The sequence below is a fragment of the Moschus berezovskii genome, chromosome 19, assembly GCF_049115385.1.
Source record: "Moschus berezovskii isolate FMDL1 chromosome 19, NW_MosBer_1.0, whole genome shotgun sequence".
Lineage (NCBI taxonomy): Eukaryota > Metazoa > Chordata > Mammalia > Artiodactyla > Moschidae > Moschus > Moschus berezovskii.
In genome coordinates, this window is record NC_142478.1 from 59,132,474 (window position 1) to 59,154,673 (window position 22,200).

The 22,200-nt window shown below is 44.2% G+C and overlaps 1 protein-coding gene across 1 annotated transcript in view; it reads right to left on the minus strand.

Moving 5' to 3' along the window:
* Window positions 1-22,200, minus strand: part of CCDC60 (coiled-coil domain containing 60) — a 175,291-nt gene that overhangs the window by 85,803 nt on the left and 67,288 nt on the right. The window contains exon 2 of the mRNA XM_055405510.2: window positions 10,560-10,639. Coding sequence (XP_055261485.1) covers window positions 10,560-10,639 — 80 coding nt within the window. The remainder of the gene's footprint in view (window positions 1-10,559; window positions 10,640-22,200) is intronic.

Sequence of the window (22,200 nt, forward strand, 5' to 3'; positions counted from 1 at the left end):
CTGCAATCAGGCCATTGCAATAAAGTGAGTACCACAATAAAGCAAACCACACATTTTTGTTTGTTTGTTTCCCAGTGCATATAAAAGCTACATTTACACCGTACTGGTAAAGAATCTGCCTGCCAATGCAGGAAACGTAAGAGACTTGGGTTGGGAAGATCCCCCAGAGGAGGAAATGGCTACCCACTCCAGTATTCTTGCCTGTAGAATCCCCATGGACAGAGGAACCTGGCGGGCTACAGTCCATAGGATTGCAAAGAGTTGGACATGACTGAAGCAACTCAGCATGCACACCGTACTGTAGTCTAAGCATGCAGTAGCATTATATCTTTAAAAATGTACATAGCTTGATTAAAGAATACTTCATTGCTAGAGAAGACTATCATCTGAAACTTCAGTGAATTCTAATGTTTTTGCAACAGTCACATCACAGATCACTGATCACAGATCACTGTCGCACATATAGTAAGAACGGGAAAGTCTGAAATATTGGGAGTACTGTCAAAATGTGACACAGAGACACAGAGTGAGCAAATGCTATTGGAAACATGGTGCCTGTAACAGACTTGTGGGGTGGCCACAAACTTTGAATTTGTAAAAAATGCAGTGCCTGTGAAGTGCGGGAAAAGACGTTATGCCTGGACATCACCTTCTTTTATACTCTTCACAGGATATGGCCAATGTTCCCACCCTAACCCTGTACATTTACTTGCTAACTTGTTTGTCTTTTTGCTCAACACACATCATTGTTTGTTATTCATTGAGGACAGGAATTTTGTCTATTTCACTGTCCTGTTTCTGGTATACACAATGATGCCTGGTGTATACATGGTGATTCTTGGTACTCAATAAATATTTGTTGAAGAAAATGAATGACCACAGAAAACTAAGGAGGGACCAAGAAGAACTAACTTCATACAAAAGGAAAAGCTTCTTCCTGTGCCCAAATCCCACCTCTGTCATTTCTCATTGCCCTGCTTTGGCTGACTCCCAAAATGCAGCTGGAAAGCAAAGCCTCAGACCTTGGAGACACTTGCATAATTTGTACCCTGCTGGGATCTGCTGGGGGAGAGGGCTAACTCATCACTGCTTATTTGCAATTGCTGGTACCTAACTAAACTTTAAATAAGCAAGGTGACAATATACAACCTTGACGCACTCCTTTTCCTATTTGGAACCAGTCTGTTGTTCCATGACCGGTTCTAACTGTTGCTTCCTGACCTGCATACAGGTTTCTCAAGAGGCAGGTCAGGTGGTCTGGGATTCCCATCTCTTTCAGAATGTTCCACAGTTTATTGTGATCCACACAGTCAAAGGCTTTGGCATAGTCAATGAAGCAGAAATAGATGTTTTTCTGAAACTCTCTTGCTTTCTCCATGATCCAGCGGATGTTGGCAATTTGATCTCTGGTGCCTCTGCCTTTTCTAAAACCTGCTTGAACATCTGGGAGTTCACGGTTTACATACTGCTGAGCTGGAATCAAGATTGCTGGGAGAAATATCAATAACCTCAGATATGCAGATGACACTACCCTTATGGCAGAAAGTGAAGAGGAACTCAAAAGCCTCTTGATGAAAGTGAAAGAGGAGAGTGAAAAGGTTGGCTTGAAGCTCAACATTCAGAAAACAAAGATCATGGCATCTGGTCCCATCACTTCATGGGAAATAGATGGAAAAACAGTGGAAACAGTGTCAGACTTTGTTTTTTTGGGCTCCAAAATCACTGCAGATGCTGATTGCAGCCATGAAATTAAAAGACGCTTGCTCCTTGGAAGGAAAGTTATGACCAACCTTGATAGTATATTAAAAAGCAGAGACATTACTTTGCCGACCAAGGTCCGTCTAGTCAAGGCAATGGTTTTTCCCATGGTCATGTATGGATGTGAGAGTTGGACTGTGAAGAAAGCTGATCGCCGAAGAATCGATGCTTTTGAACTGTGGTGTTGGAGTAGACTCTTGAGAGTCCCTTATACTGCAAGGAGATCCAACCAGTCCATTCTAAAGGAGATCAATCCTGGATGTTCATTGGAGGGACTGATGCTAAAGCTGAAACTCCAATACTTTGGCCACCTCATGAGACGAGTTGACTCACTGGAAAAGACTCTGATGCTGGGAAAGGTTGGGGGCGGGAGGAGAAGGGGACGACGGAGAATGAGATGGCTGGATGGCATCACCGACTCTGTGGACATGAGTTTGAGTGTACTCCGGGAGTTGGTGATGGACAGGGAGGCCTGGCGTGCTGTGATTCATGGGGTCGCGGAGAGTCGGACACGACTGAGCGACTGAACTGAACTGAACTGAACTGAACTAAACTTTTGGAGAAGGCAATGGCAAGCCACTCTAGTACTCTTGCCTGGAAAATCCCATGGATGGAGGAGCCTGGTAGGCTGCAGTCCGTGGGGTCGCTAAGGGTCGGACATGACTGAGCGACTTCACTTTCACTTTCACACATTGGAGAAGGAAATGGCAACCCACTCCAGTGTTCTTGCCTGGAGAATCCCAGGGAAGGGGGAACCTGGTGGTCTTCCGTCTATGGGGTCACACAGAGTCGGACACGACTGAAGTGACTTAGCAGCAACTAAACTTTGTGTGGGTAAATCATAGCTTCAGTTTTGACATGTCTGTTGTTTCAGTTGCAGAGATGTCTGTTTGCCTTAAAACATGTGCAATAAAACACATCAGCAGCTTTGGAAGAAGACATGCCGTTGCCTTCAAGAGTCGACCTAGAACTGGGCACACACAGAAGCCCTGGGTGTCAACTTCCACTAGGGAAGAGAAATTCGGCAAGTGAGCGTACAGTGGCTGCTTAGTGCCACCAAACATCTGGTGGAACGGGCGAGGAGGAAAGCAGTTAGATTTTTATTCTTTTCAGCATCATGTTAAATTGGCCATGAAACCAGGGATGGTGCAATTGAATTATAAGAGGGCTGAAGTATTAAACAAAAATCGAGGAGACAGTGAAGGTGTTTGGCACAAGGTGGGCTGGATTCTAACAGGAGGTGAAACGGATATTAAAAACAGTAAGTGGAAAAGACAGTATCTTCTCCGCTAATAATTCACCTCATTTACTACTGTGTGATGAGGCCAAGGGGTGTGCATCTCTTAGAGGGGTGATTTCCCCTGGAAAACAAGGTGTTTGCTTCTGAAGGGGGATCTCTGGCTCCTTAAATGTCAGTGGGATCCAGGAGCATGGCCAGGTGGAAGGTTTTACTGTCGTTTCTTGTTTTCTTGCTTTGTGGCTTTTCTGTCTGGCTCTTTCCACACTGTCCTTCACATCCAGCACTTGGCTAAGGATGTTAAAGCCTGTCTGATGAGGATGTTCAATTCTAGCCATGGTAGATGTGTCTGGCAGAAAGGATGGACTCAGCCTGCCAAACCAAGGATGGCAGAAAAGGCACCATCTTTATCACCTTTCCTTCACCCCTCTGCTCTACAGGCTTAGAGGAAAGCTCTACCTTGGTTATCTGGGGGCATGTCCACAGAGGGTGCTGGTGTGGGTGTAACAACCACCTCTCTGGAGGGACAGTGAGCCTGATTTGTAGCTTCTGATGATTTCTGTGCATATTCCCACTATGGTTGATGCTGCGCTACTGGTATGAAGTCAGTGAATGTGGAGCTCCCATTATACAGTAATGTCTGCCACACAGATAATATAAATAGAAGTAATCTCAAGAGCAGAGCCAGCAGTAAAAATCTATGAAATCATTAAGGAGTGATGAGTTACGAGTATTTATCACGTTTGTTTTAATATCATGTACTAGTTCAGTTCAGTTCAGTTCAGTTCAGTCGCTCAGTCGTGTCCGACTCTCCGCGACCCCATGAATCACAGCACGCCAGGCCTCCCTGTCCATCACCAACTCCCGGAGTACACCCAAACTCATGTCCACAGAGTCGGTGATGCCATCCAGCCATCTCATTCTCTGTCGTCCCCTTCTCCTCCCGCCCCCAACCTTTCCCAGCATCAGAGTCTTTTCCAGTGAGTCAACTCGTCTCATGAGGTGGCCAAAGTATTGGAGTTTCAGCTTTAGCATCAGTCCCTCCAATGAACATCCAGGATTGATCTCCTTTAGAATGGACTGGTTGGATCTCCTTGCAGTATAAGGGACTCTCAAGAGTCTTCTCCAACACCACAGTTCAAAAGCATCAATTCTTCGGCGATCAGCTTTCTTCACAGTCCAACTCTCACATCCATACATGACCACGGGAAAAACCATTGCCTTGACTAGACGGACCTTGGTCGGCAAAGTAATGTCTCTGCTTTTTAATATACTATCAAGGTTGGTCATAACTTTCCTTCCAAGGAGCAAGCGTCTTTTAATTTCATGGCTGCAATCAGCATCTGCAGTGATTTTGGAGCCCAAAAAAACAAAGTCTGACACTGTTTCCACTGTTTTTCCATCTATTTCCCATGAAGTGATGGGACCAGATGCCATGATCTTTGTTTTCTGAATGTTGAGCTTCAAGCCAAACTTTTCACTCTCCTCTTTCACTTTCATCAAGAGGCTTTTGAGTTCCTCTTCACTTTCTGCCATAAGGGTAGTGTCATCTGCATATCTGAGGTTATTGATATTTCTCCCAGCAATCTTGATTCCAGCTTGTGCTTCTTCCAGCCCAGCGTTCCTCATGATGTACTCTGCATATAAGTTAAATAAGCAAGGTGACAATATACAACCTTGACGCACTCCTTTTCCTATTTGGAACCAGTCTGTTGTTCCATGACCGGTTCTAACTGTTGCTTCCTGACCTGCATACAGGTTTCTCAAGAGGCAGGTCAGGTGGTCTGGGATTCCCATCTCTTTCAGAATGTTCCACAGTTTATTGTGATCCACACAGTCAAAGGCTTTGGCATAGTCAATGAAGCAGAAATAGATGTTTTTCTGAAACTCTCTTGCTTTCTCCATGATCCAGCGGATGTTGGCAATTTGATCTCTGGTGCCTCTGCCTTTTCTAAAACCTGCTTGAACATCTGGGAGTTTACGGTTTACATACTGCTGAAGCCTGGCTTGGAGAATTTTGAGCATGACTTTACTAGCGTGTGAGATGAGTGCAATTGTGCGGTAGTTTGAGCATTCTTTGGCATTGCCTTTCTTTGGTTGGCCAAAAAAGTTCATTTGAGGTTTTCCTGTTATATCTTGTGGACAAACCCAGATGAACTTACTGGCCAACCCAATATTTAAGTTTATATAATTTACAACCCAACATGTAAGTTTATATAATTTAATTCTTAACAGTAGCTGTGCTTAATAATTGGCTTGCAGATTTCCTGGAAATTTAGCAAATCAGTTCTGGTTACAGGCTGACTCACTACTGCTTGCTGCCCTCCTTGGATTAGGTTGAGTCCTGGTATCTGGAACTTTCGTGGATCAAGGCACAGTTATCAGCCTTTAGTCTACAGTATAGATTACTGTGGAACTCTCATTTCCAGGCTCCACAGACTTTGGTGTGTTTTTGCATGTTGAGTTAGAATCATCTATCTCAAGGCTGCTAACATTCAGCTGGTGAGAACTGACATGGTCATAATGTTTCTGAATGGCCAGTGTCTATTCTGACTGATTAGTGCCATGACATACATGATGGTCCCGTATTTTGAACCTCACCTTGGATCCAATTTCCCTGCTGTACCATTTCCTCTGAAGCCTGGAACATTTCCTCTGAAACCTGGAACACCCTCCAGGCATGATTGCAGAGCAGAGGACAAATCCCCGCTGGGAGCTGCGCCCTCAATTGTGCACAACCCTCTTTCTTTGCCACCTGCCTGGATGTCTCCACACAGGTAACTCCTGGCCTCTTAACTCTACCTCTCATGGGTTCCTGGGGCTCCTGGGTTCCCAAAGCAGCAACCTCTAAAGCCTTCTATGCTCACTCACTCAGATGTGTCTGACTCTCTGTGACCCTCTGGATGGCAGCCTGTGGGATTTGTCCCGGAAAGAATACTGGAATGGGTTGCCATTTCCTCCTCCAGGGGATCTTCCTGACCCAGGGATTAAACTCTTATCTCCCACATCTCCTGCAAGGCAGGCAGATTTTTTTACCGCTGAGCCATGGGGGAAGTCAAAGCCCTCTAACCTGGGTTCACATACTGTATAGGGCAATGTGTCCACAACTAACAGAGGGGTCCCTGTGGATCTCATCCCTTGATTCTGAGGGCCAAGTACACAGGCCATCTCTGAGCTTGACTCTGCTTGAAACTCTGAGACTGCGTGCCATCATCCCCCTTGCATTGGGACATTCTCTACAGGGTAATTACAACAGTGACAATTACATGAGTCTGATGGGGCTGTCAGAACAGAACACATGGTCTAAATGACAGATGTTTTCTTTTCTGTTAGTTCTGGAGGCCAGAAGCCCATGATCAAGGTGCATCTCCTACAGTTCAGAAGACATCTACTAGCTAAGCCCTTGCCTGGCCTTTTCTCTATGTGTGCATGTTCCTGGCATCCTCTCCTCCTCTTATGAGGATACCAATCCTATTGGACTAGGGCCCTACCTTTCTGACCTCATTTAACTTTACATTTTCAATAGAATGCGAAAGACTATAGAGATCTCTTCAAGAAAATTAGAGATACCAAGGGAATATTTCATGCTAAGATGGGTACAATAAAGGACAGAAATGGTATGAACCTAACAGAAGCAGAAAATATTAAGAGGTGACAAGAATACACAGAAGAACCATACATAAAAGAGCTTCATGACCCAGATAACCACGATGGTGTGATCACTCACCTAGAGCCAGACATCCTGGGATGCAAAGTCAAGTGAGCCTTAGGAAGCATCACTACAAACAAAGCTAGTGGAGGTGATGGAATTCCAGTTGAGCTCTTTCAAATCATAAAAGATGATGCTGTTAAAGTGCTGCACTTAATACGCCAGCAACTCTGGAAAACTCAGCAGTGGCCACAGGACTGGAAAAGGTCAGTTTTCATTCCAATCCCAAAGAAAGGCAATGCCAAAGAATGTTCAAACTACTGCACAATTGCACTCATCTCACATGCTAGCAAAGTATGCTCAACATCCTCCAATCCAGGCTTCAACTGTATGTGAACTGTGAACTTCCAGATGTTCAAACTGGATTTAGAAAAGGCAAAGGAACTGGTTTGAGCAAGAATGGTGGGGGGTCAGTCTGATGCAGGTACTCCCTGCAAAGTCCAGCCAAGAAATGGGCCTGTCCGCAGTCTTCCCAGGGCTGCCCTCCTGCCCACCCCCAGCTTATGGTTCAGGCTGAGGGGCACTGAGACTGGACAAAGACCCACACGCATCACCCCGTAGCCTATCAGCTCATCCCGATCAGCTTGTCTGCAGGTCATCTGGTGTAGGGCTGACTCACTGGCTTTGTTTAAGATCAAATTGCCAACATCCACTGGATCATCAAAAAAGCAAGAGAGTTCCAGAAAAACATCTACTTCTGTCTGCTTTATTGACTACGCCAAAGCCTTTGACTGTGTGGATCACAACAAACTGTGGAAAATTCTTCAAGAGATGGGAATACCAGACCACTTTACCTGTCTCCTGAGAAACCTGTATGCAGGTCAAGAAGCAACAATTAGAACTCGATATGGAACAACAGACTAGTTCCAAACTGGGAAAGGAGTATGTCAAGGCTGTATATTGCCACCCTGTTTATTTAACTTATATGCAGAGTACATCATGTGAAATGCTGGACTGGATGAAGCACAAGCTGAAATCAAGATTGCTGGGAGAAATATCAATAACCTGAGATATGCAGATGACACCACCCTTATGGTAGAAAGCGAAGAACTAAAGAGCCTCTTGATGAAAGTGAAAGAGGAGAGTGAAAAAGTTGGTTTAAAACTCAACATTCAGAAACTAAGATCATGGCATTCGTTCCCATCATTTCATGGCAAATAGATGGGGAAACAGTGGAAACAGTGACAGACTTTATTTTTTTGGGCTCCAAAATCACTGCAGATGGTGACTGCAGCCATGAAATTAGAAGACGGTTGTTCCTTGGAAGAAATGACCAACCTAGACAGCATATTAAAAAACAGAGATATTACTTTGCCAACAAAGGTCCATCTAGTCAAAGCTATGGTTTTTCCAGTAGTCATGTATGTGAGAGGATGTGAGAGCTGGACTATAAATAAAGATGAGCACGAAAGAATTGATGCTTTTGAACTGTGGTGTTGGAGAACACTCTTGAGAGTCCCTTGAACTGCAAGGAGATCAAATAAGCCAATCCTAATGGAAATCAATACTGAATATTCATCAGAAGGACTGATGCCGAAACTGAAACTCCAATACTTTGGCCACCTGATGTGAAGAACTGACTCACTGGAAAAGACCCTGATCTGGGAAAGACTGAAGGCAGGAAGAGAAGGGGACGACAGGGGATGAGAGGGTTGGATGGCATCACCGACTCAATGGACATGAGTTTGAGCAAGCTCTGGGAATTGGTGATGGACAGGGAAGCCTGGTGTGCTGTAGTCCATGGGGTCACAAAGAGTCAGACACGACTGAGAGACTGAATTGACCTTTTCAATGGCCCTCTCTCCAAATGCAATTATGTAGAGGGTTGGGGTTTCAACACACAGATTTTGAGTGGACACAATTCAGTCCATAATAACTACTGATCACTTGAAATGTGGTGGGTCTAAATTAATATATGTTCTAAGTGTAACTGTACAGTGTGGATTTTCATCATTCACCCGTTTTCATCACATGTTCAAAAGAGAATATAAATTTCTCATTAATACCTTTTATTATTTCAATTTCTTTATTTTAATTGGAGGCTAATTACATTATTGTATTGGTTTTGCCATATACTGACATGAATCTGCCCCGGGTGGACATGTGTTCCCCATCTTGAAACCCCCTCCCACCTCCCTCCCCATCCCATCCCTCTGGTTCATCCCAATACATCAGTCCCAAGCATCCTGTATCATGCACTGAACCTGGACTGGCGATTCATTTCACATATATTATCATATGTTTCAATGCCATTCTCCCAAATCATCCCACCCTCGCCCTCTCCCATCATTAATACCTTTTAAAAAATACCTTTTTATATTGATTACATGTTGAATGATAATATTTTGGATATATTTGGCTAAATATATTATTAGAATGACTTTTACCTGGTTTTTCCCCCACTTTTAAATTTTTTTTCAATGTGGGCTACTGAAAATTTTTAATTTACATGAACAGATCACATTAGATTTCTGCTGGACAGTGGGTGGTCCAGAGACCCTCTCAGAGCCGATACAGCACCCCTCCAGGCGCTGGTGGGGAACTGTTCTCTGGGGCCCCGTCTTGATGCATCCATTCATCCCCCCTTCACCCCTTCCTTCTCCCCAGTTTCTAAAGCCCATACCTTCCTGCCTCTTCTTGGGCTGAGTCATCCCAGTCAGTCAAAGCTGTGCTGTTACACAGGGTAGAGACTTAGGTGGGCAGTGAAGAAAGGACTTCCTGACCACAGCAGTGAGGAAGGAAACATGTCCAGGTGGTTCTTATCAGGGTCTGGCTCAGAGTGGGAGACGTGTGAGAAAAGCAGACTGCCAACACCCTGCGCTGATTGTAGCACCCCCTGCTTAGCAAGTCTCTTCTGTGTTTTCTGTTAAAAGAATCTCTATTTCTTACCCTGCCTTGAGTTGCTCTGCCAAAAGCCCTGTGTACAACCCCACCTTGGAATGTTATAGGTCCCAGGAAGGAGTTAAAGGGTGAGGAGAGGGAAATTCCACCTCACTCCACAGCAATGAATAAAATATGGTCCCAGATCTCAGTTTGCTCTTGCTACCATGCAGGGCTTCCCTGGTGGCTCAGAGGTTAAAAGCGTCTGCCTCCAATGCAGGAGACCCGGGTTCGATCCCTGGGTTGGGAAGATCCCCTGGAGAAGGAAGTGGTAACCCACTCCAGTATTCTTGCCTGGAGAATCCCATAGACGGAGAAGCCTGGTAGGCTACCGTCCATGGGGTCGCAAAGAGTCGAACACGACTGAGTGACTTTACTTATTTTACTACTTTTACCATGCAGGAAGGAATTGGTGGGGTGGAAAAAGCTATGAGTGACACTGTATACAAGACTCTGGCATTTCAATGTATTATTTCACCGTGTCTTTCTAACAACCCCATATTATTGTATTCACTCTACAGTTAAGGAAACAGAGACTCGAGGAGGTTAAGTAGCTCCTCCAGTGTCACCAGCTGGCAGGTAGCTGGGCCCATATTTGAGACCAAGTCCGTCTGACTCTTGGCTACCATGCTGTGGGTGTGCTGTAAAAAGGGAAGAATTTTCTGGAGCACATGAAGACTCTCGAGTTGGATTCAGTCCCTGGAAGGAAAGCAGAGGGAATTCTAGGCACGGGACTGGCCTGAGCAAGAATGGGGAGGTCACTCTGGTGCAGTCACACTGGTACTCCCTTCAAAGTCCAGCCAAGAAATGGGTCTGTCCCCAGTCCTCACAGGGCTGCCCTCCTGCCAGTCTCTGGCTTATGGTTCAGGTTGAGGGGCACTGAGACTTGGCCAAAGCCCACACGCATCACCCCGCAGCCTATCGGCTCATTCCTATCAGCTTGTCTGCGGGTCGTTCAGTGCAGGGCTCACTCACCGGCTTCGTTTAAGGTCTTTCTTGAGGTTTACTATTTCCTTCTCCATATACCTGATGCTTCTCATTGGCTTTTCTGGGACCTGAGGGAAGTCAAGGAGTGAGAGGAAAAGCATTAGTACAACTGTTAGCACCGGAGCTGGGCTGCAGGAGGCTCGTGTGTTCATGTGAGACGTCTGATCAGGTTGGAGGGGCCCTCAGGGGTCACAGCATCCTTGTCTCCACCAAAGAGAGGCCCTGGGGCATGCTGGAAACAGCAAGAGCTGCGGAGATGGACGAATCTGAGCTCTGATCCTCACTGTCTGGTGACTGCCTGTGTGACCTTGGAAAAATTACCTATCCTCTCTGGGTCGAGTTTCTTCAGTGGAAGAATGGGGGACTATTTCCTACGTTGTTGTGATGATCAAATTAGTTGCAAAATTTTTGACTTACAGCAAGCTTTGGAAAAACAGAAGCTTCTATTATGAGCATTATACTCAGACAAAAAGTTGAATATTGATAATCGTTGTCGTGGATTTAGGTAGTGGATTGTGGCACATTAGGTTGTGGCAGAGGTAGTGGATTTAGACAGCTGAATTTTGTCAATATAAAGATGCAAATGTACCCTTCCCACTGCTCCCCTAGCAGGATTTTATGAGTGACTTATCCAAGTAATTGTTTATGGGTTTTTCTTTCCTTTTTTGCTATTCATTTGCCTTTCTTAGCCACTGGGGAAACCTCACAAGACAAATTTATTACTCAAAGGTAGATACTGGGTCAATATAAAGAAGAGGGTTCAATTAACTATATTTTAATATAAAAGTCACTTTTCTCAGCCACCAATGTGGTGAACAATAACAAGACTATTAACTTGATTATCATGTCTTAAAATTAATTCCTGTAATATTAGGCTTTTTTAATTAAAGGAAATGCCAAGAAATTATGAGAAAATGGATGCTTTCAGATGAAACTGGTGGGAGAATAAGACACTGTAATGTCTTTTCTGAAGGGCAATTCATCAGTGCATACTAAATGCTGTAAAAGCGGGCATGCCCTTGGGTCTAACGATTCTTCTGCTGTCAGGCATCCTGTGGGACTATCCTTGCACGGGCACAGAGGTTCATCCACAAAACTGCTAGGACGCTTCCTGTGACAGCAAACTCGTGGAAATCACAACTTCACAATAGAAGACAGGTTCAGCAATCATGGTGCCTCATAAGGACAGAATGCTATGCAGCAATTAAATGTAATGACAGCATAACAATGTAAAGTGTAGAGATGCTCTGAGGAGTTCTCTGAGAAAGATTCATTACAAAGTAATAGGTATTGCATGATTCTTTGTTTTTGGAAAAATGATCTGTTTGGATGTACACATATCAAAAGATATTAAAAAAAAACCTCCCTTGTCATGTGGTAATTCTCTCTGGGGTGGGATTATGGCAGATTTTATTACTTTCTCTTAGCTTATGTGATTTTCCTATTGCTCTGCAGTAAATGTTAATCAGTTATATAATAAACAAAGGGAAAAGATTTAAAGAAAAAATAAATGGCAAGTGAAATTTGACCACGGCGGATGGGTGGAACTGTACTGAGAGTGCTTTCTGAAGGCACAGCGAAGATGGGTCAGCTACTCACTAACAGAAATCATAGTAATGTGGACACGTGGGAGGAGGCACGGGCTTTTTCAGCAGCCATCATCACCCACTTTCTCCAAAAATAAAATTGGGCTGTAGTGCCTGCTGCTCAGGGCCTTTTGAGTGGAATGAAGAAGGCAGGGAACGGAGCCATATCAAAATTGAATGAATCTGGATGGACCCAGAGACTGCATACTGAGAGAAGTAAGTCAGAGAAAGACAGATATCGTACACTATTGATTACATGTGGAATCTAAAAAAATGGTACAAATGAAGTTATTCACAAAACAGAAACAGCATCACAGATTTAGCAAACGAATTTATGGTTATCATAGGATGGAGGGAGGTTAGGATTGGAGGTTAGATTTGGAGGTTAAGATTGACATATACACACAGCTATGTATAAAATAGATAACTAATAAGGACCTACTGTGTAGTACAGGAAACTCTACTCAATACCCTGTATGGAAAAGGAATCTAGAAAAGAGTAGATACAGGTATATTGTGTAACTGATTCACTTTGCTGTAAAGCAGAAACTAGTACATGGTAAAACAATTATACTCCAATAAAATATTTTTTAAAAATTTAATGACATTTCTGGTGGGGTGGAGGAGGTGGAGAGTGGGGTCCAGAGTAGAGGAAAGGGACTGTTACTGGCCTGCCTGATTCTGAACCACTTTTCTCCTGGGTCACCTAGCATGTGTCCTGTGCCAGGCATCTCAGATTAGAGGTGGAGAATCTACTGTAAGTCCCAGGGGACTCCTTCTTATTCACTAAACACAGCATGCGTGCATGCCTGTGTGTTCAGTACTGTCCGACTCTTTGCGACCCCATGGATTGCAGCCCACCAGATTCCTCTGTTCATCCAATTTCCAGGCAAGAATACTGTAGTGGGTAGCCATTTCCTTCTCCAGGGGATCTTCTGACCCAGGGATGGAACCAGGGTCTCTTGCATTGGCAGAATGAATCTTCACCATCTGAGCCACCAGGGAAGCCCAGGGAAGTAAATATAACATATTGTTAAAAGGGACTGAACCCATGTCTCTTGTGTCTCCTGCATTGGCAGGAAGATTCTTTACCACTGGCACCACCTGGGAAGCCCAAATTAAGCATAGAGGATACAAAAAAGTATCTGAGACAGCCTTGAATAAGTTCTGCTAGACATGAAACAATGAAGTCATTTATAAACTTTATCTCTCTAGTTATCATTAGCAACAACTTATAGGTAATATGGGTAATATATCAAGCTTATCCCAATACACCAGGGTGTTTCTATCCCTTGGCTGAAAACTGATGGCAAATCTATCAGTTTTACATATTGAGGGATGGTGAAGTGGGTGCAGAGGTAGACTTCCAAGGAGGCCTGTAAGAATTCCCAGGAGTTCTTCTTAAAATTTCTAAATAATGGACATTGGTTTTTCTCACACTCCTGGTATCCCTTCTCTCCTCTTGATATGGGTGTGCCTGCTAACACTTCCTGCCCCTCTCCCACGGAGCACTTGTGCCTCGGAAAAAACTCAGCAACAGGGGTGGTCCTAAATGGCTGAAGCCAGACAGCACAGAGTCCACCACCTCACATCACGGTGACTGGCTGAGGGGTGGTCATGTGACCCAGTTTGGACTAATGAGTTACAAGTTTCTAAGAAGCATGATTCCTAAGTCTAAGGAACCACAGGCAGAGAAGTTCTATTTCCTCAGGGACTATGGACAGAGAAGCCGATACCTGTGGGGGTTGTTGGCAGCCATTTTGTGCCCCTGAGGGAGCCGCCCTCCAGCTGAAGATGATGTGGGGACGAGCAGACAGGAGAGTCAAAGAAAAACCTGTTCCATGGCACCTTGTTGAGTTGACCAACCTTCACGAGAACCTGAGCTTTTCACGAACATTTCCTTTATTATTTCAGCCAGTTTGAGTTGGCTTTTCTTTCCCTCACGACCACGACATTTATGAAACAGCTTCCTCCCTTAGATGTGTCACGGCAGCAACAGATCAATAATTGTTTCGACCAGCTCTCTTGCTTCTCTAGAAAATTAAGATCAGATGATCCCTATTCTGGTGCATTTTTCAGTGAAAGCAATGAGATTTGACCCTACTTTGAGATCAAACATTTGAAATCAGGGTTGCCTTTTTCTAATCCACCCCGCTTTTATGAGCACCCAATTAATTCCTTCTTTCAGAACCAAAGCAACGTTCATCACAGATGTTATGATTAGAACACATTTATGAACAAAGACAAAATGAACACATCCAGATTTCCTTGCCATCATCTGAAAATCTACGACCGAAATGCTTCCTGGGGCCAGCTGTGTACCCTTTACTCTCCTAAACATCCCAGGTTCCACCCACTTCATGAAGGAACTATGGTAACTGTCCGAATTTCAAGTATTTTCCCTGAAATCTCACCTAACGACAGTTGCCTGTGCACCAGGAATTCACACCACTGTAAAAGACTGAGTTTATATAGACTGGGGTTGGTGCTGGGCAATTTACAGCCACAAAACCAAACTATGTCCTTGGCTTGAGCGGGAGAAGATTCGCTCCACAAGTGCTGAAATTAGTGCAGTATTTCAGTGGATTCTTAGGAGACCATTTTTATTGTGACAACTGTTTAATTACAAGTGGAATAAGCCACTGGTAATAACTGGCCTTGAATGAGGGAGTGCTGGCTGTCAGGATATTTATACACACACTTTGATGTGAGCACATGAGGAGTTCACAAAGCATCCAAGAACTGCCGTCTCCACAATCTTTCCAGAGGGCCATTTCACCATATGGAATGGCAAGTCTTAAAACTACATATTCTTTTGCTCCAGAAAATCTGCTTCTATCCAAGAAAATTATGCAGCAAGGATAAAAAAAGATTTATCCATGAGGATGTCTACCACAGCAGTGTGAGTAATAGTGAAAAACATTTAAATGTCCAGCAACAGGCACTGGGCGAATAAATTGTGGTCGAGCCAGACAATGGTGTATGATGATCTGAATCTGGTGTTACTGTTTAATGTTGCTGAGATGCGTACTCAACTGATGTGGAAGGGAGTATAATTTCAAGGGAAAAATGAATGTTACAAATACAAAGAGCTTAAAAGCTTACATCATAGAGAATTTTAAGGTTTACATTCATAAAAATCTATAGAAATTCCTGAAAAAATATATAAATTGATATAAACTATGATTTAAAATATTGATACATGGCAAGGTATAAGCAGGTAGTAAGTGTTAAGTCGCTGAGTCATGTCTGACTCTTTGTGACCCTATGGGCTGTAGTCTGCTAGGTTCCTCTGTCCATGGGAATTATCCATGTAAGAATACTGGAGTGGGTTGCCATTCCTTTCTCCAGGGGATCTTCCAAACCAGGGATGGAACCCGGGTCTCTTGCATTGGCAGAAGGTCTCTTTACCATCTGAGCCACCAGTGAAGCCCATGGAAGTAAACATATTGTTAAAAGGGATATTATCTTAGACTGCTTCAATTATAGATAAATAATAATTTTTATTTTGGTTACATTTTTTCCTGATTCTAAAATAGTTTACTTATACCAACTATCTAATGATAAAATAATAGCGATGTTCTTATTTGTAAAGCAATTCTGACTATCAAAATAAGCAAAATGTAAGCTTTTAATGTTGTTTTAAACAAGTAATCTAAGAGCCTGGAATGATGTGATTTAAGTCTATTTTGGGCACAAATGAACTTATCTACAAAATAGAAATAGAGTTACAGATGTATTAACAGAAAACAAACTTATGGTTACTGGTTGGGGGATAAACTAGAAGATTGAGATTAACATATACAATATACACACTGCTATATATAAAACAGATAATTAATAAGGGCCTAGGGCTTCCCTCGGAGAAGGCAATGGCAAGCCACTCCAGTACTCTTGCCTAGAAAATCCCATGGATGGAGGAGCCTGGTAGGCTGCAGTCCGTGGGGTCGCTAGGGGTCGGACACGACTGAGAGACTTTACTTTCACTTTTCCCTTTCACACATTGGAGAAGGAAATGGCAACCCACTCCAGTGTTCTTGCCTGGAGAATCCCAGGGACGGGGGAGCCTGGTGGGCTTCCATCTATGGGGTCACACAGAGTCAGACACGACTGAAGTGACTCAGCAGCAGCAGGGCTTCCCTGGTGGCTCAGAGGTTAAAGCGTCTGCCTCCAATGTGGGAGATCCAGGTTCAATCCCTGGGTCGGGAAGATCCCCTGGAGAAGGAAATGGTAACCCACTCCAGTATTCTTGCCTGGAGAATCCCATGGACGGAGAAGCCTGGTAGGCTACAGTCCACGGGGTCGCAAAGAGTCAGACATGACTGAGAGACTGAACAGAACGGAACGGATTGTACAGTACAGGGAACTCTACTCAATGCTCTGTAATGACCACTATGAAAAGGAAGCTAAAAAAATAGTGTGTGTGTGTGTGTGCGCGCGCGTGTGCGTGTGTGGGTAACTCAGACAGTAAAGCGTCTGCCTACAATGCGGGAGACCTGGGTTCGATCCCTGGGTTGGGAAGATCCCCTGGAGTAAATATATATATATATAAACTGATTCACTTTGCTGTAGAGCAGAAACTAACACAACACTGAAAATGAACCATGTTCAGTGCGTTCATTTTCTAAGTCGTGTCTGACTCTGTGAGACCCCATGGACTGTAGCCCATCAGGCTCCTCTGTCCATGGGATTTTCCTGGCAAGAATACTGGAGTGGGTTGCCATTCCTTCCTCCATGGGATCCTCCTGATCCAGGGATCAAACCTGTGTCTCCTGTATCTCCTACATTGCAGGCAGATTGTTCACTGCTGAGCCACCAGGGAAGCCCCTATGTAAATAAACTATAGTTGAAAAAAAAAAAAATTTAAAGTATTTTTTAATACACAGTATCAGGCAGGAGTAGAGGCAGGAAATCATGCTAGACAGTTCAAGACAGGGACTGTAATATAGGGGAGCAGTTACAAAGGTGTCAGAAGAGCTGAAAAGCCAAATTAGGGAAGATAAGTCATGCTCAGTTCAGTTCAGTCGCTCAGTCGTGTCCGACTCTCTGCGACCCCATGAATCACAGCATGCCAGGCCTCCCTGTCCATCACCAACTCCCGGAGTTCACTCAAACTCATGTCCACAGATTTGGTGATGCCATCCAGCCATCTCATTCTCTGTCGTCCCCGTCTCCTCCCGCCCCCAACCTTTCCCAGCATCAGAGTCTTTTCCAGTGAGTCAACTCATCGCATGAGGTGGCCAAAGTATTGGAGTTTCAGCTTTAGCATCAGCTAGGGCTTCCCTGGTGGCTCAGAGGTTAACTGCCTCCAATGCAGGAGACCGGGGTTCGATCCCTGGGTCGGGAAGATCCCCTGGAGAAGGAAACGGTAACCCACTCCAGTATTCTTGCCTGGAGAATCCCATGGACGGAGAAGCCTGGTAGGCTACAGTCCACGGGGTCGCAAAGAGTCGGACACGACTGAGCGACTTAACAGAACAGAGATTAGCAAAATGAAACTTCCACCACTTCCGGTGCTAGATGGACTAAGGGAAAATGTAGCCTTCAGAAGCTCTAGAATTGGGCCACTTGCCAGAATCTGGACTTGTGGAAGAGAAGTATTTTCAGCTGGAGGTGCCACCAGAAGCCGTGAGAGGTGGGGAGAAATACTGCAGCCTGCCTCCTCCTCTCTCTCCCTTTCTCCCTCCCTTCAGTTTCCTGCTCCACCTCCTACCGGCTAAACCTACAGGGAAGCCAGCTGGCAAGGGTGCCTGGGAAATGTAGTTTGCAAGGATCAGTCTTCCACGGGGAGTAGGAAATGAAAATGACTCCTCCCACCTCCCACCAATGGTTATGTTATAGCTTATACAAATGCCTTGGCTCCAGGTGCTGATCAATTATTTTTGGACTATAAAGCTGGTTTTCCCTTTAATCGAGGACCCCTTTGCAGATAATAACTTTGTACATCCCTTATCTTTTTTGATTCTAAGCCTGACACCCCCAGAATTTCCTGTGGCTAAGATGCATATCCAGAATTAGGATCATTCTTGCCCCTCTCAAGATCATCATCAAAACCCACCTTTTGAGAAAACGCAGAACTCTCCAACTTTTCCCAGTTTCTTTCCCCAGGAAGTACTGTATATTCCAGATCTCAGAGACCAGCTCTGCTTGCATCAAAACTCCTTTGTTCTGTGTACCACACCCTTTAGATCCTTCCTGCTGAAAAACAGGCTAAGTATTTCCTCCCTACAGACACTGATTAAGGTGTCTCCTTACTGAGGTAGCACGTTTGCAATACAACTCTATGTTTTAGATTATCATCTGGTTAAGAAATGAACTAACAGATACTAGGGAAAGATTAAAAAAAAAAAAAGGAGAAAATAAAAGCCAAGTACAATCCTACCGCCATGTCTTTGGATGTCCTTCGTTTCACTTTCTGTGACTATCCCTAGCTGACTTTCATAAAAGCTATCCTGGGAGACTTCATTTTGTCTTTGCTTCCCCTGGGTGTGCCAAGGGAAGATCGTCTTAAGATCCTTCAGTTCTTCCACTGCTTTGCAGAGTGTGGGTGGTGCCTCCATTCTCTGTTGCCTGGAAAACCAAGGTGAATCTCTGCCCTTCCCCTTCTATATCACGTGTCCTACCTCTCATCTATATATGGGTCTTTGGGGGCAGGACTGGCACCCTGTAATGTGTCAGGCTGAAAGATGATACACTTGTATAGACCCATAGTGGAGCCTGAGGTAGGGATGGTTTTGCGGCAGGTACATTCACATTTAGGGGCTTATTACCCTGTGGCTCAGTGGAAAAGAATCTGCCTGAAATGCAGGAGATGCAGGAGACATGGGTTTGATCCCTGGGTTAGAAAGATACCCTGGAGGAGGAAATGGCAACCCACTCTAGTAATCTTGCCTGGAGAATCCCATGGACAGAGAAGCCTGGCAGGCTACGGTCCATAGCGTAGCAGAGTTGGACATGGCTAAAGTGACTTAGGGCATGCACACACACACACATTTAATACTCATGCACTGGGATTGTTTTAAATAGTAGCATTTGGAAATGATTTGGCTTAACCTGATAGCTGACAAGTGGAGGTGGTAGGAATGCATGGAAAGATCTTTGTTGTCCAAAAGGCCCAGGTTGGGGTCCTGATTCTGTCACTTCACAGTTGGGTAACTGGGCAAGTCACACACCTGCCCTGAGTTTGTTCCTCATCTGTGAAGAGGACCTAATGCTGTCTACCAAAGACATTACCATTCACCTACGTGCCAAACATGAGCCTAAGTGTGTTCTTCTTTGAAATACACGATTCCACTTAGTCCTTGCCTCATTACTATTCTTCCCATTTTATAGAAGAGCAAATTGAGGCTTCGAAGGGAGAAAACAACAGCCTATTAAATGGCAAAGTCAGGCACTGAAATCAGTTCAAGTGACATCAAAGCACGTGTCTTGTTTTCGGTTTCTGTTGTCGTCTCTCTCTTTGAATGTATAAGTACAGCATTATAATTTGACATCTGTACACACTACAAAGTGATACTGCCAAGTCTAAAACCATCCATCACCAAACAGGTGACCGCCATCACCGGTCACTCACCTCCCCAACCACCTTCCCTTCTGGTAACCACTAATCTGTTCTCTTTATCTGTGCATTTGTTTTTGTTTCATTTATTGATTTTTGATTCCACATATGAGTGAAATCATACAATATTTGTCTTTCTCTGTCTGATTTATTTCACTTAGCATAGCACCTTTAAGGCTCATCCATGTTGTGACAAATGGCTGGATTTCATTCTTTTTATGACTGAGAAGTATTACACCCCCCCAACACCCCCCCACATCTTTTTTATTTATTCACCCATTAATGGCCACTTAGATTGTTTTCATATCTTGACTATTGAAGTCGAACGTTTAGGTCTCATATGGCAGTTCTATTCTTAAGTTTTTAGGAATCCCCATACCATTTTCCAGAGTGGCTGCACCAATTTACAGTCCCATCAACAGTATACAAGGTTTCCCTTTCCTCCACATTCTCCAATTCTTGTCTTTTAGATAGTAACCAATCTAACAGGTGTGATGTGATATCTCACTGTGACTTTGATTTGCATTTCCCTGATGATTATAGAGATGCCAAACATCTTTCCATGTATCTGTTGACCATCGGGATACATCTTCGTTAAAAAATGTCTGTTCAGATCCTCTGTCTAGTTCTTAATTGGGTTTTGTTGTTGCTGTTTGTTGTTGAAAAGCATGTGTTCTTAAGCACTACTTTACCCTGCTCCCAATTTTGCATGGCAGGGGCTAGACAAGGGATAGCAGTGACAGCTATTAATTTATGGATGCTGCCTCCAAAGCTGGCCCATTGAGCTTTGTTAGATGTTGTCATAAGAATTTTTATACGGCAGAAGATCAGAATGATTGGTTGAAGGTCAAGGCCATAGAGGCAATCTTTGAAATGTCTGTTGTTCTCTTGTCTTTTATGAAAGAATGTTCTAAACCCATCTTCGTTAGTTCTTAAAATATGATCCACTTCCTTGAATCAGATTAAGATGGAAATGAATTCCTGCTAAATGTACTTGGGTTGATACAGACGTCAGGGGAACAGCTGGAGATGCTCTGTCAAGTGGTGAGGCGGGTGGGGGAAAGGGAGACGGCTGGAAAAGAGAACACTGAGGAACACGCAAGATGTTCAGCCAACTGCAGACTCGTTATGGACAAGGTATAAAGAACAAAGCAAGCAGAGAGTGGGTAGGGTCCATGGGGAGAGTGTACACATGAGTCCAGAGAACTCAGCTTGCATACTGATATTTAAGCTTTTGGTGGTTTTATGATGGTGATAGATGCTTTCCTTTGGGGAGAGTAAACTTCTTTGCCATAAGGGTATAAGGCAGGTACCCACTTACAATGTATGGATAACCCTGAACTAGTGACCGCATCCAGATGTAGACCTTGCAACTGAAATATGAAATGAGCTCCTGAATTCTTCAGAGACTCTCTTCACTGAAGGCAGGGTGCCTCCTTTAGACAGCATTTGTTATTTTTGAGGTATCATTGACATATAACATTGTTTCAGGTGTACAACATAATGATTTGATATTTGTATAGTACACCACAAAAAATCCACCACAAGATAAATCCACCACAATAAGTCTAGTTGACATCCATCACCTTATATGGTTACAGAAATTTTTTTTGTGTGATGAGGACTTTTAAGATGGACTCCCTTCACAACTTTCAAATATATAATACAATATTATTACCTGCAGTCACCTTGCTGTATAGTCATTCTGCAGAGTAAATGACCTGAACTCCTTAAAAATATTAACATCTACATCAGCTGGGCCCTCTGGGAAGTGGGCACTGAGACAGAAGCACAAGAGTCTTACTGAGGGTGAGAAAGAGAAAAGGAGTGAGCCGGATTGGGCAGAGAGAGTCTCAGCCCACGATGGGGACCTGCTGAAGTCTCAGCCGGTGCTACGTGAGCTCCAGAGCAAAGCTGGCCCATGGCAGGAGTCCAAGCGTAGGGCAGAAACGACTCACTGACTGGGGACTGCTGGATTGACCTGGTCTTGGTGTGAAAGCTGTGGGGGGTCCTTGAAGTGCCTCCCATTGTACAGAAAGGGAAACAGAAGCAGAGAGGCAATCACTCACACTCACACAGCTTGTCAGCTGGCAGAGCCAAGATCAGACGCCTGGTGTGATGGTGCATTTTGTGTGTCGACTTGACGGGGCCGTGGACTGCTCAGCCATTTGGACAAACGTTACTCTGGGTTTTTATGTAAGGATGTTGTTGGATGAGTTTAAGATTTAACCTGACAGACAGAGTAGAGCAGACTACCCTCCCTAATGAGGGTGAGCCTCATCTAATCATTTGAAGGACTGCACAGAATAAAAGGTAGACCATCCCCAATAAGAAGAAATTCCTTTAGTCTGACTGCCTTCCAGCTGGGACATCAGTTTTTTTCTGCCTTTGGACTCAAACTGAAATGTCAGCCCTTCCTGGGTCTTGAGTTTGGAAGCTTTTGATCTAGAACTTACACCACCAGCTCTCTTGGTTCTTAGGCCTT